This window comes from Astyanax mexicanus, chromosome 6 (assembly GCF_023375975.1).
Source record: "Astyanax mexicanus isolate ESR-SI-001 chromosome 6, AstMex3_surface, whole genome shotgun sequence".
In the NCBI taxonomy this organism is placed as follows: domain Eukaryota; kingdom Metazoa; phylum Chordata; class Actinopteri; order Characiformes; family Acestrorhamphidae; genus Astyanax; species Astyanax mexicanus.
The window spans coordinates 25,134,523-25,161,385 of NC_064413.1; the positions used below are offsets into that span (position 1 = coordinate 25,134,523).

Consider the following 26,863-nt stretch of genomic DNA (forward strand, 5'->3'; position numbering starts at 1 on the left):
TGTGTCTAAAAAGCCACCCAAAACAGGCTCTATCCAACACATTTTATCGCATCAAGGAGCAGACCGTGACCATGCTTTGACTGCAGCCCGTTCTTTCTCCTGCCTTACAACACCCACGCTTTTTGGACGACACTGATTTCCTGAGCTTATTATAGAAACAAGCCCAAGGCTGTCTGATTTACATATCTGCATAATTTACACACTGATATAGAGAGGCGCTATGCATTTCTCTGATGCACTATAAATACGGTTTAATCCAATATGTTTAGAGCAGATCTAAGACGACAGCACAGCATGCAGCGCTGCATATTCCCCTATAGGTCCACAGCAGGCGGAGTGCGGAACTGGATGACCTATATTAGTAAAAGGGGGACACTGATGTATGTGTTATGACACCTTATTACAAAATATTTTGCATCCATCCATTTACTAATTGCAGAAGAGGAACCTGGAGCCATGTTTAGCTCACCCTAAGCCTACTTCTTCAGCATCTGTCCCCATTACCATGGAAACCATGGTCACCATAGCAACTAGCCAGGCCCTACCCCCCTCTCCAGAGGGAGTCTGTCTGCCAATGAGTAACACAGACAAAGTCAAGAGCCTGACCTTCCCTGCTCTTTTCCCTGGACGCGCTCAAGCTCATTTACATAGCCTTTCACCTGTTCTATTCTCCATCACTTTACTAATGCACAATGCCTAAACAAACAGCAGGCCTGTAATTAGCCCTTATTCCCATATCTCACTCTGCTAGACCGCTACCACTGATCTGTAATTCACGGTGAGGTAAACGTCAAACGTCAATATGTAAACGTGTAAACATTTATCGAAAGTTAAACCAAGATAAATTAAACTTATAGCTGAAAGCTTGAAGGCCAAAAGTTTGCCAATTATTCACCATTGCCTACATGTACTGATGTCTTGTCTAATAAGACTATAATTTTAAAATAATTATTGTACTGGCAACTTTTTGACATCCCAGCTGTTGTAATAAAAATTTTATAGATATCGGAGCTTTCACGATAAACACATAAAATGAGCTGTGATAACACTGTGGCCAACAGCACACTCAAAATGCACTGTGTTTAGGTGACATAACAAGGCTGGAGGTAGAGTAAGGTAGAGGTCCACAGTGAACGCACAAAAAAAACTCTTGTAACCCCGAGAAGAAGAAGAAAAAAAAAAAAAAAAAAAAACACTTTGAAGAGCTTGAAATTACTTAATCTTACTTTATCGTGTTCCACAGTGCTATTGGGACATTCAACAGCGTTATTGCACATCACATTTTTTGTCCATATCATATTTCCTTATTTCCAGTAGACAAACCTTTAATTAATTAACCCTTCATTTGAAATAAGGGATGCATTGGAACGTTTTTGCTGCATTGGAACAGCCTGGTTAAAACAAGTATGTAATGATGTCGACCTCAGCTGGGCTGGAACGTGATGGATTACTCACTGAGTTGATGACAGACTCCAACTTTACACAGATCTGTAGCTATATGGAGCCTTCCTGTCTGTTGATAACTTTAAGCAAGTTGATCTTTGCACTGTTGCGTGTTTTGGAATCCAATAACGATCCTTACATTAGAGAAAGGACTGTAAAATGAGATAAAATAAATGTATTAATTTATTCTGTATTTTTAATTATTTTAAATATTTTATTAATTTTAAATGTTTCCAGCCTACCATACTGAAACATACAAACACTGAAGCACTGTGAAAAGCATCTGTACTGAAAAATGAGAAAAATGACAGAGGACTAAAAAAAAAAGAGCATCAGCCCACTCAGTCTGAGGTTAAAAATAACCCTGCTGAGATTGTCCACACCTGAGCGCCTCTGTTCACAACCACAACAGGCCCGCAGGAAACGAGTCCACTGATCCACTGTTTCCCCCCAGCCAATACTAATGAGCTTCTTTGAGCTAATAACTCCTCTTCACTTCATTAGCCCGACTAATACCAGGCAACAGCGACTCAAATACAAGTACAATACAATGGCCTTCATTAGTGCGCTTTTGTAATTTATCCTACTGTGTAATGAACATTCATGTAGAGAAAAAGAGAAGAGAACTCACTCACACACACCAAAAATATGAACTCAGAGGAGAATTAGTGTTAAATACAAAATGCTTTCTGTTTAAAGAAATGCTGTGACATTGTGTGAGGAAGAAAAGGACAGATCTAGCTTCCAGTTAAATATAAAGATAAATTGCTATGCAGTTAAATGATGATGATGATGATTGTGATTTGATCTTCTCAAATTTCCATAGCAGTGTAATTTGTGTTTTTTTTTTACAGTATTTTTGTAATTTCTTCAATTTCAAAGACCATAAAAAAATAATAAAGCCATAGTAATAACAACCATATCATAAATGCACAGTATTTCATAATGAATGTGACTACAGAACAGTGAATTCGGAAAATCCAACATCACAATTCATATGTAATTTTAATCACCTTACAACATTATGTAGTTTTTAAGTGTATTAATAATCAGTTTAACACACTCATTCAGCCACCGCCTGGCATTAGGAATGATCCCAATAGTCCAATAGTCATTTTATTGCCTTAGAGAGCATAAATGTATTATCACTAGTTCTCTAGAGGTTTAAGACAAGGTACGTGTGTAGTTGCACATCTGTGTCAGCAATGGATGCATTCATTAAGCATATCCACAAACCCCTGGATGTATATGTATATAGTGTATTATGCTCAAATATTCAAGTTGAACTCTCTTTATTAGTTAGTTAATTATTAAAGTAAATTGGTCCATGACTTGTTTGAAGTATACAAAGGCCAGAGGGATGTTCTGCAGTAGTAGTCAGAACAGATTCACCTCTCTGAGAGGTTTACAGGAGCGCATCAGTAAAGGTAGGTCAAGGGAGGCCGTTTCCTTGCTCCAGTCTCCCTCTATTCCAGTGTCCTTGATGGTTTGGAATTATGTATGATGTATGACAGGACTCGTGGGATTGGAAAGAGACTTGCAGGCCTCCGACTCCACAAACCCTGTTGCACTCACGCAAATGGCCTCATTAAACAAGCGGCTTCTAAAAATAAGCCTCTGTCCTCAAAGCACCTATAAGCCAAATGGTCACGTCCGGCACAGCACGCCAGCTTTCAGCGCACTGTAATACAAGAATAACCAGGTACTTTCAGTCGCAGGATGTTTTGTAAACACTGGCTGTTCTTTTTCTTGGCATCATAATCTCCCCTCCTCCCAAAAAAGAAGAATAAGAAGAAAAATAATATCATTTCTTACCACATTAAAACTACTAAAAACTACCAGAGAATGCACTGGCATATCTGATTGACAATATATGATACTGAATTACAATAACGTAAACAATAAAATATTGCTGTATAAAAAAAAACATGAGCATTAACTATTCTTATAAGTATTATTTATAGATTTTAACATGATTATTACTGTAAATCTTCACCGTCCAATAAAAAACAAGTACCTCCAAAATAGTGAAATGGTAATATGCCCTAATATGGAATAAAAGTTAAAGTAAAATAAGAGTTTTCCATCTAATCTTTTTCCGATTAGATTTCTACTGATCTATTCATTTAAGGTTATTTACACAGTGTACAGAGCAGCTACCTTGTTCAACTGATGTAAAAATCAAAAACATACAAAAATAGAAATACATGTTTTTTAGAAAATAGACATATATGATCAAACAAACGCCATGTTTGTAATGCTTAGGTGGGATCCTATAAAAGCAAGATGATTAGGCCTGTCACAATAACTACATTATCAACTTATCGTTCAATAAATTGACACAACTTCAATCATTTTAATAATTGTGATATCGTCCACCTTTATTAGGCACCTTTATTAGGAAACATTTCCTCCATCAACACCAAAAAAAAAAAAAAAAAAAAATTAAAGAAATATAGTAACGGCCCAGTGCAGCTCTAGTTGCTTAACTTCAGTGTCTCTTAGGTTCGTGTTGCCTCAGACGGCTATTCACCATCAGCTTATCTCTCGAGTGAAGGCTGAGGCAAAGTCTTTATGTTGGTTCAACGCGAGCCAGCTGGGACAGACCGGGGCTGACGTCATGGTGTAGGGCAGACATACGGTTCCACTGTCTCCGCACTTCGCAAAATAAGATGTGGTTCGAAAATTAGGTGCGAACAGGAATGAAAAGTTAATGGTCTAAAAATGCCACCAATATCGTTTATCGCAATCATTTCTGTGGCAAAATATAATTTGCAAAAAATTGTTATCATGACAGGCCTAAATATGATATGAATGCCTACATGGAACTGATTTTCAGGTTCCACATCTGTGAGAACGCCTTCTGCTTCTTGCATCAAACCTGTCCACGCTCAGTTAGTGACATTTTTTCTGCTTCCATATTGAAATCACAGTCATCAGAGCTGTCTCATTTCATTGGGAAGTAACTTCACAAGGCTATCTGTTTCCAATAAACACAAAGCAAGAATTAACAGCGTGTTTATTTTTGGACAGGCTGTGCACAGCTGTGGCTGTCTGATCTCCTCAACCTCCGCCTGCTTCCAAAACCACACACTTCTATACATTACATAACGCAATAATGAATGAACTTCTAATGCTGCTGCTCTAGTTCTATTGACATGTTATTGTGCAGCCTACAAGAATGCAATCTGTGTGCTGTGTGTGTGATTAGGTTACCTAATAACTACTATATTTATCACAATTGTACATCATTTATACATTCTCAATGTCCTGCAGAACCCCTTGTATCTTAATTTTTGTTGTTAATCACGTGAATCTGGCAGTTGTTCTTTACATTGTGCGAGAATTTCATGATAAATGGACCAACAGAAATACTCTAAAATGAGTCAAATAACATCTATTGAGAATTAAAACTTTTTTTTTCATTTTAGGAAATACAAGATTTTGTGTGACATATTATTTAGGCTGTCCATTAATTTGCTTGACTGTTTGTCATGTGTGTGTTGTCCTGCCTGAAAAGTCAGTCTTCTAATTTTATGATGAAACAGATGAAAGTTGTGTCCTGTTTGTATCTTCAGTACCTCAATCACCAGTTCTCATGTTGTCTTTACACTAACAGTTGCCTTTGAATGTGTTTGATGCTTAAGTGCAACACTGCTGGCACATGATGTGTTAGTGGAGTGGTGAGGTGTGACAGTAAACACTGGACAATATTCATTCTGTCTCTCTTAAAACCTCCAATATTCATAAAGACAGGATGCAACCTGAAATATTAAACAAATTTGTGTAGCAAACTATAGGAATAGACCCTATATAAACCTACATCTCTTTGTTACAAGTATCTTTTCACATTAATCACACTGTCAACTTACATTGTGAAATATAATTTTTACTGACCTCAGTACATTGTTTTAACAAAGCAAGTAAAACCAATTAATGTTATCTAATGTCAGTATGATGACTGTTTAAAATAAGTGTTTTAATTTTTATTTATTTTTAGAATTTTTACATTTTTATTTATTCTGTATAATTCAACTTTTTTTAAATTCCAATGTCTGAATATTATTAATAAGTTACAAATCAATGCTCTTTAAAAGCAATATATACATATATAATTATTCTATTGTATTATTCTTTTTATTAGTGTATTATAATATTCTCTGAAAAAAATATAATAATGTTTATCGCAATCATATCCAGGACATAATGATCCGACATTATGCAAATATTGAAATATTGCATTTTTTTTTGTTTTGCAATACTGTGTCGATTTTCAAAATTATATATTTTTTATTTTTAATAATCAATCTATTAATCAATCAATCAATCAATCAATTAGTCAATCTTTATTTTGGCTTGGAAGTACATTGAGGGCAACCCTCATTTTCAATGTAGTCGAGCCTAAATTTAATCATTTAAATTGAAAAGAAAATTTTTAATAACAGTAAATAAAAGATATAAGTAAAAAGGAAGTTTAGATTGGTGTCAGACAGTGATTCATTTTGTGATTAAACCCCTCTCACTAAATAGTATTGTACTCTGTCGTTATAGACCACTGTTCTGATAAATATGACAGTATGATTTTTATTCTATGGCAGTTTTCCTAAAATTAGATTTAAACAATCCCAATATACAGCAGTATATCCTTGCTTACAATACTGCAATATATTGCGATATATAAAATCTTAACCTCTGTATCATTACATGCATCACATCACAAAGTTCTTCCCAATAAACAGCCTTAATTTTGACAGGCCTACTAATACACCAATACAGGCGTTCTAAATACACCTGCTGAACAAGTTTTTAAACTATTTTATAGCTGAAAATCAAATCATAAACCAGCTCAAATTAATTGTAATTCACAGCTTTAACAGCTAACCAGATGGGCACACAAAAACTTGTTAAAGATATTCCTAGCTATGACAGTGAGACTGCTCAGATATATTCATACGTCATGTACTCCTTCCAAATCCAGCGTGTACCTTTTATGGAGGTGCTCAGTGACGCACTGAATAGCTTGAGTGCTTGCTAATGGTGCTACAATACTCATGTTTCATAACATATTCATCCATACACAACAGAAAGCTCACTTCTCAAGCTAAAACAGGCCCTCAAATGCATTCACAAACAACACTGGCTAGACCCTGCACTCCTATCATTGCACAAATGGCAACAACAAAGAATAACAACAAAAAGGCAAGCAGACTTTCCAAAAACATCCCGGGAACACGACCTTAAAAAGCCTAAAGATGATTTATTTACCAGTCTTCCACTTGAAACACCAAAAGAGTGCAGAACATTTTTTTCAGGTATCAAATGTTTTTTTAATGAAGACATTTAAAAAAAAAATCTATCTAGTCATCTTCCCACCAGTGTCAAGCAAGGCTAATAAGGCAGCTGTCCTCAGATCAATGGCTCCTTTAGTGAAGCTGAGAGGTGCTTAAAATCACACTTGTGCCACCGGAAATTCAGCTTACAAGCGAGAGAGGAAAAGGAAAGAAGCTCCTGCTTCAGCAGAAAGTGCCACACAGTTGCATAAACCTCTATGCAGTTAAGGAAAACAAAGTACAATCGATCGATGTCACACAAAAAACAAAAAAAAATGGCACCTTTACAGGCGAATCAATGCAATCAGGAATGTTTTAGCATGACCATAATAATGAAATAAACACTGCAAAGAGGGATTCTGCCCTATGACAAAACAAAAAAAAAAAACATTGGGACATTTCTAGTAAACAACTGTCTGTCTTCACAAATGTAAGCTTATTTATCAAAATGGTTTGGTTCAACTGGCTTTGTTCTAATTCTAGTGACATACAACACTACAAAAAAATAAACAAATTGGCAAAAAATTCAGACAAAATATATGTACATTGAGACATATGCTCAAATGAGTGAAGTTAGACTTCTAGAATCTGTGATTTTGCTTCTTACATTTGGAACACGTATCAGAATAGACACTTTTTTGTGCTTTTTAAGTTTAAATTGCATAAAATAAATTTTAAGTAATACTGATTCCTAAAATAAGCATAACAATCCTACACTTATATTAATATTTAAAAATAGACAAAAATTCTATTCTGAGAAAAAAAAATCTGATTTATTGCCTTAAAATGAGATCTTTTCACTTGGTAAGATGTAGGTGTTTTGCAGTGAATATAAAACAAATATATCGGAACAATTTAGTAATTTAATAATTTAGTAATTCCCACCCAATAGACCTGCATATTGTTCCTCTGAGAAATGTAAACAACCACTTTATTTTTTGCTAAATGCTGCTAACACAGAATCACTGGACAACTCAAAATGCTTGAAAGAAAGAGCTGAAGACTCATTCTGTAAAGTTAGCTAACAGATGGCTAGCATGGCTAGATAGCTAGCGAGGCTGATTTATGCTTTTATGCTTTATGCTGTAAACATGTACCACACTCTACTGTGCAAGTGGCTCTGCGATTACAATACCACACTGCAACAATACTTAGCGATGGGGCAGAAAAAAACAATGGTGGAAATACAGGAATCAAACAGACCAATCACAGTTGCTGTGCATCTCAGCAATGCATAGCTACATTTTCGGAGTGGTGCACATCATGCTATAGCATAGATTTAGCGGCAAAGCAAGATATTTTCTGTGCACATAGTATTGATTAACCCAGAAGCATACATCAGAGAGTGAAGTCAATAATGACTCCTGGATAGCCTTTATGTGGGATCTAACCTGCTATCCTCCAGTGATAAGACAACGATTTATGTCAATTGATAAATAACAGGATAACAGGACTGTAACCAAAGATCATTTTGGTTTTCGACTATTTTTACAATTAATTAATTAGGCAATGATTGTTTCTGCCATGTCCTCTATGCTTCCTGTTTCTTCAAAACAATAGAAATAGCTGAACACGAGAGTTAAATGCCATTTAAATACTAGGAAGACATTTAAATGTGAAAAGATCTGATATTCAGGGGAAATGTGTAATCTATTGTGTTTCAGCACTTTTTTGTGACCAGGCTGCATGTGAACTAAGAGAGTGAGCATCCCTTAACCCAATACAAATCTGTCCTTAGCACTTTGTGAAGTGTGGTGGCGTTACAAATTAACAATTAATCAGCCCTGAGATTTTAAATAATTCTAGTTTTATAATCAACATTGTCAATTATATCGACTAATCATATATATATATTTTTTTGAACATTTTAAACATGGAGCTACTTTGCAGGTTTGTTATACACGATCAAACATTAGAAAACCTGAAATCTAATAATTTACCATGAAAGATTCACAAACTATACAACATGTTTACACAAAACCATTCTTCCAAATACGATAAAAGATGATACAGGGCACACAGTGTATTTTTTATTTTTATTTTTTATTTTTGCATGTTTGGCGGTTTGACACCACACCCCAGTGTTCTTTCTCCTACTGCGGATAAATAGCACCCTCGGTGACACTGATCCACCCCGGCGAAAAAGAGAACTGGAAATTACAGAGGCAGTGTCATACTGCCACAGACACAACCCACACCAACAAGCACACAGACAGACCCGTTAACACACACACACACACACACACGCACACACGCACGCACACAACCAAGCATCACATCCAGATGCCAACAAAATCCCAGTCATTGAGCTGTGAATCTCAGTCATGTTATTAAAATGTTTGAATATACATTTTTATTATTATTTTTATTTAAACTTTGTGTTTCGCCACCAATAAAACACATATTAAAAATAATTACAAATCTGTAACACCACATCAGATACGCCTTGGTCATGTGGTGTTACAATACATAATGTATAATTTACAACAAACAAGTAAACAATTAAAAATGAAATGCAAACACTTCTTGGGTCCATACAACAAAAAAGCACATCCCTATAAAGTATCTGTCTCTATTAAAGCTAATTAACAATCTAATTCCCTGCATAAGAACCTGTGATTTACTAAAAAAAAATAACACACTACACCTACATCCTTATAGATTAAAACAAACAAACATAAATCTAACAACAACAACAACAAAAATGAATTGCTGCGAGTTTGCAGAGTGAAAAGGAAATGAACGAAGGCAGGGAGAGTGAAAGTAAACCATGGCTTCCTGCTCTCTGTTCATTAATCATAGCTGTGTGCCTGCTGGGACTGTGTCACTAGCCTATTTATAGGAGCTGCTTTCTCACCCAGTGTAGCCTACATGTACGTACGAATTCTGTACAGTCAACAGCTCATCATACCAGCAAAACGGACATCTACCCAGAACGCAGTACAGCATGCTGTCAAAAAACAGCGGAACGTTTGTTGCTTGTTTTCCGGGCCTACGCAGGAATGCTACTGGTAACCAAGACATTAAGCTGTTACTAGGCATGTCACGATAATTACGGCATCAACTTATCATATATCTATGTAAAGACATGACCTCATTTTTGCTGACCTCAATTTTGCTCATTGTATTTTTCTTAGCAAGAACAGTCCATTAACATGACAGTGTGGGTCTGTCAATCTTGTTTACAAACAGTGGTTTTATTGGATTTATTTCTATAAAAATGCTCACTGCTCTCCAAAATGGTGTAACTGCATTTTTATTTTATTACATTATTACATCAGTGGTAAAAATGTAATAAAATGACAATAATATTGTTTATCACACTATTTTAATTGGTATCCAAACCAAACATAGTTATAGTGGCAGGTCTCACTCTTACATTAAAGATACAGGCCTTACATACTTACATAGGCTATTTGTTTTAAATATCTGTTAAATATTAAATCATTCCTGTAGTATAATTAGCATTATACTACACTGTACCACATGTGCTGTCGCTGTTTTATATAAAACACAGCTTTAACACCATCATAGTCCTAGTCTCACAGCTTGGCTAATTAATGTAACAACTCAACGTACCCACCTGTGCCTATTTAAAGATTTAACCTATTTTAATTACACCACAGTGCTAACCAATGTTTAAAAAAAAATTTAAATCCCTCTTAAAAGCCATTTTTTAAAACAATCTTCCAATCTACACAAGATGCAAATATTGCTCTAAAACAGCAAAACCATCTCTAAAAAGGGAAAAGCTGTGGGGTTTCAGGTGGTGCAGTGAACCAAGGCACTGTCACTAAGTTTAGGCCATCACTGGTTCAAATCCACGTCATGCAGCTTGCCATCAGCTGCCAGAGTCCCGAAAGAGCACAATTGGCCTTGCCCTCTCTGGTTGGGCATAAGGCGCCAAGCACACTCCAAGCACACTGGCCACTCGGTAATGCTACATCAGCAGCAGTTTGAAAAGAGTCAATGATTTACTTAACATGTATCAAAGGAGGTATGTGATAGTGATAGGGGGGATGCAATTGTAATTCTTAAAATTAAAAAAATGCAAACAAAAAAATAAAAAAAGGAAAAACTAATGCCATAGAAAGTTTGATGTCAATCAAACCAATCCTCAAATATGAAACAGTTTCTTTACTTATCTTTGTGTAAAACCAGAAGCTGGTCTTCATAGTTGAATACAACAGACTCAATTTTTTTTCCAGAAAATACCTTGAATTGCATGATGCATTTTCCTGCTCAACAGAATCAGGTACTACATCATTTAAAAGGAAGGAATAACACAAAACAGTAGAGTCAATAGATAATAGACTCTGAGCACAAAGAGTTCTGCAGTACACAACCAGGGCATTTTCATAAGGGTGAGGTCCTGAGGTAGGTAAGTAGGCAGCCCAAATATTTTATTTGGTTTACTATAAGGATGTAAAGAGTATTTCACAAAAAATAATATATATATATATTTTTGACAAATTCCCTACTTCTCTTTAAATGAACACGTTTCCAAAAAACAACTGACTTACCTACAGAAACAAATGTTGAGCCACGGAAGGATGTTCATCAGCAGGACATGGAAGGAAAAAAATACATAAAATGAATGTTACATACATGCCCAAAGACCACCACTGAATATCTTGCTGGTCTTGTGTTCACACAGTGTTCTTTTTGTGCTGTACAGTGAATAAATAGGTACTAGGAGAGAAATGTGTACATGTTACGAAGGTTCAAAGGTTCAGAGTAAAGGACTATCGTGTTAAGCAGCTCCAGCACACCTTGGCAGTAAGAAAAGACAGTAGCGTGGTGATTGGAGTGTGGTAAGTAAACAACAATGCATCCCAGAAACACTGCAAACCAAGAGGCATTCCGTTAGTATTGTACACCCTAAATCACACATGGTTATTGGGGTCAGCCTTGCCCTATATACACACAGAGAGAGCTGCGATCGACAGCGATGCACCCTCGAAACGCCCAAGCCAAACCAATCTAGCAACATTAAATGGAGCCTGGAAATGTGGCGTCCAGTTGGGGAACAGATGTGTTAGTGACGAGGTAAAGAGTCTAATCACCCAAGCCCAACGCAGCCAAGCCCAGGCTTGGGATCCACACAGTCATGCAATGAGTGGATCCATATTGGACACTCCAAAAACAAACCTTCCAGCATGGCAGGCAGTGCCACCGCATGCTCCTGGGGTTCAGCAAAGCTAGGGAAGAATGGCGGGGCAGCAGGGTTCAAACCAGAGTTTTGTGGAGAGGGCAGTTTTGCGTCAGGTGACGTGGGGCTCTTCGATGAGGATGAGCGGGACTTCCTGCTCTGCTTTGATTTAGGTTCTTTTGCTGCTTTGCCTCTTGGTGAAGGTAACGGTTCAGGTTCAGGTTCTGGTTCTGGCACTGGCACTGGCCCAGGCATCTCATAGGCGATGCCTTCCATGCCGGTGATGTCAAAGGGCTCATTGTGGTTGCTCAGGTGCGAGTCGTCAACAGACCAGGCAGTTCCAGAAGGAGAGAATGGTGGAGCAGAAATCAATGCTTCCATGGATGACCCAAAAGGAGCACTACCAGGAGTAGACATCAAGGGGTCAACCAAAGAGGTGTCAGCCAAAACATGGGTCCCCACAGTTGGGGCGATGAAAGAGGGCTCTTGCTGAAATACAGCCTCCTCGAAGGGTCCTCCGACAGACACAAATCCCTGGCCATCATTCGTTGAGGACATAAGAGGTTCAGCTTTACCCAGTGCAGCATGGGGCATAAATCCATTTTTGGGGTCTGCCAAATCAACATTATCTGTTTCCATAAGCAGATCGTGGAAGCCAGAGGAGACAGACAACTGGCCAGTGGGTGAAAAAACTGGTGCCTGACTGGCAGAAGCCGCGGAGAGAGCTGCAGGGCTAAGGTCCAGAAGAACTGGTGGGGAAGTAGCAGTCAGCGAAAGCAGATCTTGGGTAAGTAATGATGGCATGACGGACCCATCAGGAAAATCGTCTGTCATGCAGACCAGATCCTGACCACAGGCTTCAACATCTCCAGTAAGCGGAGAAGTCGCAGAGGCGGGCACGAAAGGCTCCGCATGGATCGCCCATTCTTCTGGAATCTTCTTGCGGCTTTTGCCCTTCTTGATCCTTCCTCCTCCCCGGACGATATCCTCCCGATCCCAGCCTACATCACGTTCCCGTTCCTTGCGTGGTGATGGATGATGGGAGCCCTCAGGTAGAGCGACGTTCTCACCCTGCATTTCTAGATGACTCTTGCCTTCCATTGGTTCCCAGACGTCATCCCTGGGCCTTCTTTTCTTCTTCTTCTTCTCCTTTTTACGATCGGAACCCTCATTTTCTCTCTCATCTCCTTCCCCCAGACCACTATCTCTGTGGGCCCACTGGTTGTGGGGGGCATCTTGTGAGCTCTCAGTCAGATGGCTTGCATGGCGACTGATGACGGTGGAAACACTGGGAGTGAAGGGCAGGTCAGAGGGAATGCCAGAATCATCTGGCCAGTGGTCAGCAGAAACACCTCGTAGGCAAACAGGGAATAAAAGTTAGAGGGATATACAGGCTTCCTTTCAATTTCTCAATTTCATCTCACACTCACAATTAAGTAATCCATTACATGATTTAAGATTTTTGTTAACAAGCAATAAAAGATCTGAATTTGTATAATTCATATCAAATATCTCTAAAGGGAAAAAGGTGTGGTATACGTCATCCCTCTTTCTTTACATAAAGGTATGTGTCAATTGTAATTGCCACTGTAAAATCTATACATATTCAGCAAAAACTCTACATCAATTGAGTTCCACAAATCTCTACAGTGGAGGATACTATATTTTAGCACTGCCCCAAATGCCCAGTCATGAGCCAGTTACTTGTATGCTTTCATTCTTTACTGTGATAAGTATGAAAAATATGGTATTCCATAACATGAACATAATGCAGATCTATCTCTGTTCTCCATGCAGAACAAATTGGCCACTGGATGCTACGCTAGACTGACCTAGTTATCTTCACCCTGAAAAGTTCAAATCTACTCTTTAATGTCAGGAGGATATGGAGGGAACATGTTTCCCTGTGGGCCTGTCTTTTTGATAAATGATACACACAGACACATGATAGACAGATTTGTTCTCATGGCAGGGTCTGGGTGAAAGAGGACATCAGTGCAATGCATTGTGGGACATAGAAACCAAACTTGTTATGTACAATAATGGGATGTGCAGGCTCGATAAAACAAAAAACATCATTGCTTGTAATTTATTGTAAATTTAAGAAAGGTTAAATATTAATCATTGAATATTCAAAACATTACAATGTATATGTTTTGTTTTTACATAAAAGGGTATAACCTTAAAAAGGTCTGCATTTTTTGTTTTGTTTCTTTCTCTTATGTGCATGTGTAAGGTTTTTGCTGGTTTACATACCAAGCACATCTTTACAAGATGTTTTTTCAAACTGTTTTTTATGAAATTAAACCTAATCAGGGGATTTTTTTGCTATTGTGCTTTCTTTGGACTAATATATTCACAGGGCTAGTGTTTTGACTGCATGTAACAGTATTGTATAACGTATAGAGATGTACCAAAATAAAACTTATGGCTAAAACCAAATGAAAGCTAAAGGCACTGGACATGGTTTGTTGCAAGTTTGTGTTACTTTTTCCAGTGTTTTCCACTATTTAATTTTTTTGACCAAATATTTGTGGTTCACAACATTCAATATATGCATATATATTATATATTTAGGATAGTGAACGTTTAAAGTTTACATTGCTTTATTGAACAGCTAACCATTTTTTGAGGTACACATAAAAATGGGAAAAGTACACCTTGCATGGCTCGAAGCTCACAAAAGTATGTACTGATTCTCTTAATTAATCATATGTGTGTTTTGGGAGTGTGTCACTAGCCATTTCCTTTAAGAGCCATGTGTGCTCTGACTTTGGCAGACTGTTATTCCGGTGCTGCACCAGTGTTTTCCACTGCCAAGATAGCAATATGCCAGAATTTGCCTGAACACACCTCACTTCATATATTATGGACCATTGTTATTTAAACAGTGCAGGTGGAAATAGACTGTTTGCGGGGTGTACGATAGCAATGAGCATTGCGACACAGGGTGGAATATAGGGCCCGAAGTGTCGAAGTGTGTGGTTTGAAAGGGAGAAGATAAGCACAACTGGCACAGAGGAAAAGTATGCTGAACCGAAAAGTTACGTGCCATTTTTTTTTTTTTTTTAGCTTTTCAGAGTTATACAGAAAAGACTGCAGCCTTTTCTACACAGAAAGCTGAAAAAACTACTTGATAACAGAATCTCCAGTATAAGCAAATTAAATCCACAGAATGTCCTGATCAGTAGATCCATGGTTCCATAAAGATCCATAAAATTAAAACTGGAACCCATCAAGTACAATTCAGTTTTTTCTCCTTCTAAAACTTAAGCAACAAAGTCTTTTGAAAAAAAGATCACTAAAAGTCAGTTTGACTGAAACATGCTTAAGCTACTGCAGAGCAAAAATAACGATTGCACACACTTTTATTTTGTTGTTTCTCTTTTGTGCAGAAAATAAACAGAAAGCAAATCCCAGTGCTAATTAAAAAGGTTTTACACATATATCTAATGATCTCAGGCCTGTGGAACAGTCAGACATGACTTTTTGAGCACTGTTTTTTTACCCTCTAGCCTCTCATGTGTTGACTATGTCACACTTTCTGAAAATCCTCAGTCTCTCAACCGTAGATGATCAGCTTTTGAACTCTGCACATGCAAACCTGCATACAAGCTTGTGTGTGTTTTACGCCACCAACCATGGCACAACACTGGACCTCAGCTGTACCGCACCATGCCACGCAGATGTGGCCATTAATGACCCCTGGGAGCCTGAGATGGATGGTACATTGGAAAAGCATCGACACTGAAGATAAGCTGATTTGTGTATGAAGCCTGAACAGAGTCACTGCCTGTGTCTGGTTATAGTGCCCCACAGTGGCAAAGTGAGGTCACTGCACTTGCCCTGTGTCTGATGTAGCTGGATTTGTTCAGAGGATAAGCCTGACAGAGGGGGGGTCTCCAGCTGTAATCTCATAATCCCCTGTAAAATCCAAACCTCATCAGCGCAGCTGGGGGAGCACTGGGGGGAAATGACTGCATATTAGGGCTAAAGGATCTGCCTCAAACACTATTTGGCAGATGGTGGGGTCATAATATTCACTTGTCACACTATAATAAAGTCATATTATAATAAAGACATGGAGGTTAAACATCTAACAGATGTGGCTGTGATTTTGCAGCATCTGAAAGTAGAGTATGTGATGCTGAAGGTGTGTGTGTGTGTTTGTGTGGTGAGCTGTTAGAATCTGTGTTTGTGTGTGGAAATTGCCTTTCTCCTCTACCTGCAGAAAAGTCTCCTGGGCTTTTGGGCATGGTGGGGGCCTCTGTTGCCAGTGATGGTGGTTTCTGAGTGTCTGCAATGCTTGGAGGTTTTTCTGGCTGGAGTGGAGCAACTCCAACGTCCATTTTCATTCCAATCCCCATTGAAGGCTGAGAGAAACCTGAGGACACAGGAAATCAAGACCATTATGGCATACACTCTCTTAACAACAACAAAAAGCCTCAAATGGTTCTTTCAGAAGCATTGTCTTAGAAAATGATGTTTGGTATACAGTGCCATAAAGTATTAAGTCTCCTTCAATTTTTCCAATTTTTTCACGTTTTACCCACAAACCTAATTTTACAATAGCAGTCAAAGGTTTGAACACACCTGTTCTTCTTTAATGCATTTTCTTTCTATTTTAATGATTTTTTATATTGTTAATTTAATACTGAAGACATTAAATGTGCTACAATGTGGAAAATAAATAAAGAAAAAATAAAGAAAAAATGTAATGAGAACGTGTGTCCTTTTGACTGGTACTGTATTTCAATGGGTTCTATGTGTTAAGCCAAAGTAATTGTGAAGTGAAAAGAAAATTAAACACAAATTACTAAACAAAAATATGAATATTGTGGTGTGTATTTGTATTCAGCCCCCCTAAGTCAATTATTCGTAAGCCCAAGTTTTTGCTGCAATTACATCTACAGGTCTATTGAGGTATGTCTCTTTTGTGAGAAGATGTGAAAACGTTCAAGGCTTGTCACAGATATTATGTAAATCATTTGCAAAAATAATAAATAAATACAATAAAATAAAATAAAATTTCCATCAAGTTATGTAATTGGTCTGGCCTAATACAGTACAGCTAAGCTAGTTGCTGCATGACAATTTGTATCATATTATTTGCATTTTACCCACCATGGATAAATAGTTAAAAACAAGGTCTTCAATGGCGATAGCTTCTAAAGCTCATTAAGCATATCAATTAATTTGATCAGTTTCAGTGACTGACTATATTGGTTTATAATCAAAATGTGTTATGGTGGGTTTCTTGGACCACAAGCTGCAACTCTTCTCATGAAAAATAAAAAGGCAGTCTCTTTCTGATGACAGATGGATGCACATCACCAGCATCAAAAGCTACACTACATGGATAAATATATATTGTGACACCTGCTCATTCATTGTTTTATCCAAAATTAAGGACTTAAAAAAAAAAAAAAAAAGTTGATCATGCTTTTGTTGGAATAACTCTACTATATCTCTACTTTTCTCTACTGCCCAGAGAAAGCTTTCGACTAGATTTTGAATTGCTGTGAAGATCTAATTGTATTGAGCAACATGAGCATAAGTGAGGTAACAATGTTGGACGATCACCACCCAACAATCGAGTCGTAAGCAGAGTGTATTGTTACACCCTTAATATTTATATATATTTTTTTAATGTCAATTTTTTTTATATATAATTTTATTTCAAATCTTTCAACCCAACCCACTCATTAGGTCTCCCCCTATCACTAGTAATGCCCCAACACACCAGGAGGGTAAAGACTAACACATGCTTCCTCCGATACATGTGAAGCCAGCCACCGCTTCTTTTCGAGCTGCTGCTGATGCAGCATTGCCAAGCAGCCAGCGCGCTTGGAGGAAAGCACAGCGACTCGGTTCCTGTACATCAGCTCACAGACGCCCTGTGCTGTGGACATCACCCTAGGAGTGATGTGGGGAGAGAGCGCCATCTACCTGCGACCTCCCGCTCATAGTGGCAGCACTTTAGACCGCTGGACCACTCGGCGCCCTTTATGTCAATTTTTATCTTTTTTTTTTATTGTTTGATATATTTTAAATTTGGCAGCATATTTATATAATTTCAAAATGTCTTGATGATGGACCAATAGAAATGCTCAAATGAATGTTATACTGACTTCTCTGTAAAGTGTATGTACTGTAGGACCTTAAACGACCTTGACATCATGTCCATTTCAACTGTCCATTTCTACAAAACTGTCCAAACATCTAGTTGCATGAATCCAGTGTCAAAACTGACTATTCACAAGGTGTGGGGCAATCAGGTTTGACATCTGATAAAAAAAAATGTAGATGTATTAATTAAAAGACATAAAACAATAATATGCCAAATAGATGGTTGATATGCTCCTAAAATTAAAGAAATTTAACACTACTGTTGTCTTGTAACATATTGTAGTTGTTTATTGTATCACACTGTTTTTTGAACTGTGGTTAATTTAGCAGGTGGTGACTTACACTTTAGCCTCTGGCTAGAGCATTAGCACACATTTTGTTTAATTTGATTACTGCAAGAAAAATGAAACAGAAACATTGACAAGAAAGTAAAGCCCATTATAAGACGCAATCAGAATGTTGCACTGACCCATCATATCACCAACAAATGGTACTGAATCAAATTATTTCAGTTTTGTGAATCAATTGACCTCTACTTCTCTTCCAGTGCAAAAAATAAATAAATAAATAAATAAATACAAATAAAATGAAATTATGAGATATGTGTATGAAATAGCTAAATCAAGTTTTATTTTAGATTTTTTTTGTAAAACATGTCAAATCTGGCCTTTTCCAAGTAGTTCATTGTTCATAACCTGATGTTCCTGTAGACACAGCTAAAGTTGAAAACCCGGTGAGCATACAGTTCCGTCTCAGTGATGACATTTAGAAAAGTACACCTGTCTCTGAAACTAACGACCCCTGTTTTAGCGTCCGTTAAAGAGCGCGTCTTTATTAGCTGCATCAAATGGCCCTCTTATCTCTGCGTGCTGCTCTCTGAAAGTGCCCGTCCATAAATCTGTGTTGAGATGCGACTCCTGAGACACGGTGGAGGAACAGATTGAAAACAGCTCACTTCGCTGAGGTGATGAGTCATCCTCACATCAACATTCACATCAGGTCTAATGGTTTAGACGTTCCTCCCTCTGCTATTTCAGCTGTCTGTGAGCAGAACTTATATAATAGTACGTATTATTTCATGTTCAGAGTGAGAAGACTTTTGGGGGCAATCAAGCAATTTTCTATTTATTTTAATGAACTAATTCATTCATTTATTTAAAAAATGACATACTTAATACTGTGACTGATCAGCTATCAGCATTCTAGGTTACGAACAGTGAAGTACATTGAATATTAATGTTAGTATTCGTATAATGCAATACTCATAAAATGTGAAAGAATGTAGTCACCCAATGAAATCTAATTTTGGTTTTTCCAATAAAAGATTAAGATGCTTCAAAAGGCCTTCAGGAAACGTTCCTTGAATGTTTCTCATCCATTTCAAATTAAAGAACCCCTAAATGTTTCTCAACAGTAAAAATCATGCCAATACAATAGGACTCTCTGGAAAAGATAAACATGAGCCTATTGGCACCATGCATAAAGCCAGGTGCTGAGGTGTTGATCAACCAACATCCTGATCACACTTGTAGTTTATTCTGTAAGGCTATTCAATAGGGTACCCTAATTGTCTAGCACACCCCACTTCTCACTTTGGACATTAGCATTTCTCAACAGACAGGAATCAGCCTGAAATGTGTTGATCGTATCATTTGTTGATTAATTTAAGGTGAAGAGGTGTACTGAGATTGTACCACCAGATTATAAGGTGCACTATGAATAAACGTCTATTTTCTGGTCTATTTTCATACATAAGGCGCACTAGACTGCAGAGGGAATCACTAAAGGCTGAGGCATTAGCATTAGCCGCTAACTGCTAGCGATTAGCTGCTAATGCCACCCAAAAGTGTCATACCGAGGAACCCTCAGTGTTCCGGTAAGCCAGGGCAATATTAGCTAGTGGTTCGTCCCGCGTAGCTTGTTTGAACACGGTAATCACGCAGACTACAGTCCAATAAACTCAGCTCTGAGCTGCGAAAGAGCTAGGGCTGCGGTTAGCGGCTAATGCTAATGCTAATACTGCTCCAGCAGTGCTAGCCGATGTTAGAAGCAGGCTACAGGCTGAGAATACTCACCTCTGGATGGCCAAAGAGCTAGAGTTTAGTGTGGTTATTGGCTAGAAGTGCTGGAGAACTAAACTGAAACTCCTGTGTATCGCTGAACGTCAACAGAGTGGCATTACTGCTCCTTACAACCTGACTGGTAAAATTTATACATAAGGCACACCAGATTATAAAATGCACTGGATTATAAGGTGCACTGACATTTTGTATCTGTTATGGCTCATTTGTACTTCTTTTATGTATGCTGAAATTAATATGTCAGTTAGTAAAAATATATAACCTTTAATGCCCACATACTTATTTGCATTCTTTATGCTGGCAGAAATGTTAAGCAGTATGTTTACCACTAGAAGTCAAAAGTCACAACATCTTTTTTTAACCTTGTTTGCTTCCGACACCCAAGTCACTTGCAATGCTTTCTCTGATACAAGTGAAGTCAGTCACCCCCTCTTTTTAAACTGTCTCCAATGCACCTTGGCATTACAGCATTACAATGCGCATTACAATGCGCTAGGAGTAACATGCCAGAACCCCAGCTCTGCTACATCAACCAACACACACCTGAGCCAGCCAGCATCACAGTGGAATGAGAAAGCGCCATCGAACCACTCAGAGAGAGCACTGCCAGCTATACCTGGGATTCGAACTTGCAATCCTCAGTGTCAGCATCCTAGTCTGCTGAGCTGCTTGAAACTTTTCCTGATTGATTTCCAGTAGTACTGCTCCACTCGTCCGTAAGACTTCAGAGAATGTGCACAGATCCGGATGAAAGGAATGCAGAGTACGGACAGAGCGGCCCGTCTATATTTGTATTTATTGTTAAGCATAGATAAGCCTTTAATGGTGATAACCCTAAATAATGCTACAGTAGTAATGTCTCCACCAGTGAACCAATAGTAGCACTGCTAGCATTGCTGCTAACCAATTCTAGGTTCTGACTGTTCAGTTTAGAAGAAAGAAAGAAAGAAAGAAAGCATCACTAGAGTAAAGATAAAGATATTAACCTGAGAAAGGCCCCATCAAGCCACTGTCCATCATCTGGGAGGGGTGGGGCTGTGCACCCCACTGATCAGGAAACCCAGCCATAGAGCCTAGAGCAAGAAGGAAAAAAAAGAGAGAGAGAAAGAGGAAGAAAAATCACATAGCGAAAGCTTGTGTTAATATTTCAGAAACCCAGAGGGGAAATGATGGACCAAAAGAGAAAGAAACACAGAAACAAAAAAACAAAGAAAGACAGGAATGGCGCAAACAATCACTCCCGGAAAACTGAAACGTGAAAAGGGGGAGCGAAATATTTTAATCACTCTTACGAATGTGACGTCCAATGCAGTCTACTGTTCATAAGAACACACTTCAATCAAGCTCAGAGATAAATCAGTGCCTGAAAATAACTGTTCTGTTGACGTCACAGATTAATATACCATTATTATAATGCCTGTAGCCTAGCCGCAGTTAGCATGGCATTGCACTGCCTGGCTTACACTGTAGCCTGTATCCAAGGTTCGAGAAGCTACCAGCTCTCACCTGGTAGAAAGTCTGAGATGAAGGCCTGCTGGTCTGCCTGACGTGGCCACACTTCCCCCTGCGGCTCTGGGTGCGACACTGAAATCTGTCCCCCTGGTGCCACTGGTGGACCTACAGTGCCTGGAACCAAAAGAGAGCCAAAAGATCAGTTCCTTCCAATGGAATCACGTTTCAACAGTTGTTCAAACTTTACAGAAGCTATTCCACAGACTCACCTTCAACCCAGTTACAGAGTAAAGTCTAATCCCTCGCATACTTCAGTTAACAAACAAAACACAGTGCGCTCTGGTGAGCTCCGACGGCGAGGCGTCCTGCGAGCTCTCCGCGTTCCCGAGTGTGTGCGGCGCAGCAGAGAGGCCTGAGAGGCGTCTCTGTGTGTCTGTGCATGCGTGTGCGTTTGTTTGTGTGGTTCGGTGCGTGTGTGGCTGGCACAGTCTGAGCCTGCCGTCCCGTCCCGTCTCGGCGGGGAACCTGCTGACTGGACGCAGGCCTGCCGCCTGATCTGAAGTGGCTGCTCTGGCCGTAGCGGCGGGGGGAGACGCAGCCCTCCCACAAACCTCCCTCTCTCTTTTTCTCCCTCTCTTTCACCCTCCCACCCTCTCTCTGTCTTGCTCTCCCCTCATCTCGCTCTCCCTCCCATGGCGGGCCAGAGGGCTTAACGAGGGTGATGGTAAGAGAAGTCGACAGGACAACACCCACAGTCACTACGGGCAAAACGGGACCCCCAAAAACCCAGACAGAGCTGCCGGGACCTCCGGATAGGCTCGCTGTTGGTGAGAATTGGGCTCAGATTAAAAGCAGATTCACGCAATCATTATACAGCCTGTCGCAGTGTCTGAGAAATCTGCTGAGGTGACAACTGAAGTTCTGACTTCAGCTGGCAGGGATGCTACAGGGGCCATCAAGAGAGATACTACAAGTCATCAAATAAGATACTGATTACCGCAGGTCGCCATGTGAAAATGGACTCAACAACTACAAATATGGCGTTCTCAAAAGATTTCATCACTGCTGTCACCTCATAAACTAATTATTTTCATAATTATTAATTATATGTATTGCTTTTAAAAGTGAGTAATTAGAGCTCTCAAATCCTCTACAGAACCACTACTACAAGACTAGTCATTCATTTTGTTTCTTTTGTTTTTCCTAAATTGTAAATCAGAACTGAAGTCATCCATCTGAAGGAACACATAAGGAATTTTTTGAAAAAGAAGTTTTGAAAAATGAAGGTGGCTCTTATCTTATTGCTCTGATGAACTTATCTGATGCAACATAGGTAACTCTTGGTCTTACTTTCCTTCCTTCTTTTCCTGATGAGAGCCAGTTTCATCATAAATCGTTAGATGGTTATTGCGACTGCACTTAAAGAATCTTTCAAAAGTTCCTGAAACATTTTTTAGACTGACTGACCTTTATTTTTTTTTTAAGTATTTTTTTCTTTACTAAGTATTTTTTTTACATTACTCAACATACCAACTTTACCTTCACACAACACAACTGAGGCTCTTAAACATTAACACATTAAGAGGACAAGAAATTCAAGTAACTCTTGACAAGTTCAGCACACCTGTTAACTGAAAGCCATTCCAGGTGTCTTTTGAAACTGCTGCTTCATCACTGGACTGCTGAATGCGCTTGATGGAGGAAACTTCCTGCATGTTCTGTGACGCTGCATCAGCTTCCAGGCGAGTGCACTGGCTAACACACTGTGCTGAGTAATTGGACAGAGGTTTGGGTTGACTGTGCTCTCTTGGACTCCCTGCCATGGATGGCTGTGGCATTGCCAGGGACCAAGCTACAGGTTTGGTCCCTGGCAATCCATTTAAAATGACATCAGTGCACTTACTGTAGCACGCTACAAACCATAGCCATGAACCAACCAGCCACAACCCAATGCCCACTGCTGAGATCATGAAAGCTTGGCGAAAGCCTGCGTCCTCCTGTCACTTTGAGTTTCTGTGACCTGACCTCCTCTGCTCTGCCCTTCCAGCCCTGTCTGCTCTCACAGCTGAAAGAGCCGCAAACACGGCTCACTAAATCAGCTTTACATTTCCCTCAAGACCACATTCTTCTGACGTTTGGAAAAGCACAGGCATATTTGTGCCGTCAGCGAGAGTGCCTGTTATTGTTCTGGTTGTCGAAGATTGCATCATCTTGCTTCTTATTTATGACACCAATGAGCTTCATTCATCAATAGCTACCTAAATATTTGTTTACATTTATATTTAATGCTTTAACTTCTGCTCAACCATTACTGTATATCTTATTTAAAAAGGCGTTGAACTAAACTCAACCTGATTGTGCCATCTCTAACAATAACAGCTAGTATTCCCTTTCAGTTCTTGTCTAAAAATCACTTCATAAAATTAAACACATGGATAGATTATGATAGACAAATGTTAAGCAAGACTTTTCGGAATATTATAGTTTTTGAAATAGGTTCTGATGAATGGAACTTTGTAACTTTATACACTTAAATTTTATTTTAATGTATTTGTGATTAATGTTTTAATATACCATGTATTACCTCAAACACATTTGATATAGATGTACATCTACAAAATTGAGGTCTTAAAAAGGAAAATATCCTATTGTTTTAATTTTTTTATTGCCCTAAAGAAACTGTGACGTATGATGAGGACTTAAAAAAAAAACATCATTACAAAAAGTCTACATCAGATTAATGTTTTTTAAACTATGCTAATGATGGATCCCAATTTCCTTATAAATGTAACAAATCACTGTGTTGGTAACTAAGGCCTAATATACACTATACTGAAATAAGTTTTCACTCACTCATCAAAATCACTGAACTCAGGTTTCAATCCGGATAGTATCTGGATATACTCTAAAGAGATGAGTCTCCAGCGTGAACAGAAGACATCTGATTATAAGTTCCCATGTAAAAACATGTACGTAACGTAGGGCTGAGCAATTTGCCTTAAAACTCATATCTTAATATCTAACTGTGTATCTAAGTGTACATTTCTCTGATTTAGCACCTCTAATAAAATATGTTGTTTGAGAAAATGAAATAAAGGCATTAAACTGCTCCTATAAATGAAACCAAACCATCACACAAGGTAGATGGTAACCAGACATTGTATTACAATATAGTTCTTTTTCGTAAATTGTATAAAATGGTTTTGCATATATCAATATTAAAAATGCGTATTTCATGTACACTTCACAATGATTTTTTTTTATTGCATAAATAACATATACTGTTTACCACAATGCAGTCTTATATAATTTCTTTTTTTTTTTTTTGTAAACTGACAGGAACTAAAAAAAATGCGCAAGCTCTTAAAATTCCATTTTTTTCTTCAACCTCAAACGCAGCTTTTATATTAAACACAGTGCAGACATAACCTCTTTGTATTTCAGTTTAGGAAAAGTGTAAAATATGAACATCACTGCTACCTAAAAGAGTTCTTCACAGGTTTCTGACAGAATCACATGTTTATCTACTGAGATACACCCTAACAGCTTGTTTAAGTGAAGATATCCATTATTAATCATCCTATTTTATATACATTATATAAATTAAGATACTAATAAATTCATTTAAAAAATAATTCAATTAACCTCCCAGCCCTATAACCAAATGTTCTTTTATTAAGGACAAGTAAAATGTAAAAGCAATTGGACCCCCAAAATAGCGTAAACAGGCACTTAGTTAAAAAAAAAAATGGGAAAAACCCTGAAATCATCCTCAGCTTTCAAAGACACCAGGCTGTACTGACTAAGCAAGTAACTTTCCCAGACATCTGGCGCACGGGATGTTACGCATCATCTTTCACAACAAAAAAAAAAAGGCTCTCAGAGTCTGTGGAGAGCAGATGCACCAAGAGCCCAAAAGCAGTGCACTGGAGCTCATGTGGCTGTTTTTAATCCGCGTGTCCAATCAGTGCTTAAGGCATGTCAGCAAGAGAAAAACCTACTGACTGACAGGAGCTGATGGGCTGCTCGCCTCAGCAGCACAGCGCACTGCTCGTCTGATCCTGATGAGTCCACCTAATGAATCTGTGTTTGGTGACGTGCATTACGGTGATGCACACAAGTGGCAGACGTATTCAGGTCTACAAAGACTATCCAGACACAGCAATCAGACAGCGGATCCATATGGAGACGTGGATAACAGTCAGGTTGGTCTGGAGGATTACAGCAGCCCCGGTCACAACTGTATGTGATGTCTGCTCTGTCTATCTCTCACTATCTGTAAGAAACTCCTGAAGACAGAGCTCTTCAAAGAGCACTTACTCTCCTAACACCTCTAACAACAAACTAACTACTTCTAACCTCATTTCCTTCTTCCCCTCCTTCACTCCTCTATCCCATTATTTCGCTTTGACCTCCTTTAGGCCCTATCTAAAGATGTTTTTACCTTCTATTACTTTTGTACGTCACTATTGTAAGTCGCTTTGGACAAAAGCGTCTGCCAAATGTAATGTAATGTAACTATTGCAAGTACAGTGGTTTTATATGTGTATAATAAACATTAATTACAATATTGCTAAGAATGTTCAAGATAAGTGTTATTCTTCCAGCAACCTTATATACAACTTACATAATGAACACTGTTGTTTTTGAGCTACGGAAAACATTTCTCCCAAATTCCAAATAATAATATTGTCATTTAGAGCTTTCAGACCTCAAATAATGCAAAGACAACAAGTTCATATTCATGAATTTAAAGTTCCAAAATCAATAGTTGGTGAAATAACCTTGTGGAACTGTGGAAACACAGTTTTCATGTATCTTGGCATGTTCTCCTTCACCAGTCTTACACACTGCTTTTGGATAACTTTATGCCACTCCTAGTGCAAAAATTCAGGCAGTTCAGTTTGGTTTGATGGCTTGTGATCATCCATTTTCCTCTTGATTATATTCCAGAGGTTTTCAATTTGGTAAAATCAAAGAAACTCATCATTTTAAAAGGTCTCTTATTTTTGAGCTGTATATAGAAAAAATGTATGGAACGTATAGATCATTCCTGAGCTACATATTTATTTAGCAACACTGTATAGAAAAACTGAGCTTTTATTGGACCACTATTACAGAGGTCATCTAAGTTAAGCTGTAAACAGCGTGCAGTGCATTCAGTTCTTTCTGTGTTGGGGATATTCCTGTGGATGACACTTAGAGCGAAACGGCAGTGAAGTGAACAAGTGACAGACAAGCTGGAAGTGAATAGCTCGGTTAAATAACAAGACCCA

General features: G+C 38.4%; 1 protein-coding gene across 15 annotated transcripts in view; it reads right to left on the minus strand.

Annotated features, from left to right (window-relative positions):
- The window catches only part of LOC103034726 (microtubule-associated protein 4), a 121,365-nt gene that overhangs the window by 42,134 nt on the left and 52,368 nt on the right, over window positions 1–26,863 (minus strand). For 9 of the 15 annotated variants that reach the window (XM_049480452.1, XM_049480459.1, XM_049480457.1 and 6 more), the window contains 4 exons: window positions 21,642–21,761; window positions 21,122–21,208; window positions 16,151–16,309; window positions 11,925–13,277 (listed from right to left, as the gene is read on the minus strand). In XM_049480452.1, the coding sequence (XP_049336409.1) occupies window positions 11,925–13,277; window positions 16,151–16,309; window positions 21,122–21,208; window positions 21,642–21,761 (1,719 nt within the window). Of the gene's footprint in view, window positions 1–11,924; window positions 13,278–16,150; window positions 16,310–21,121; window positions 21,209–21,641; window positions 21,762–21,856; window positions 22,067–26,863 lie in introns of those variants that run through there. The other 6 variants (XM_049480460.1, XM_049480458.1, XM_049480461.1 and 3 more) reach the window with 5 other exon arrangements.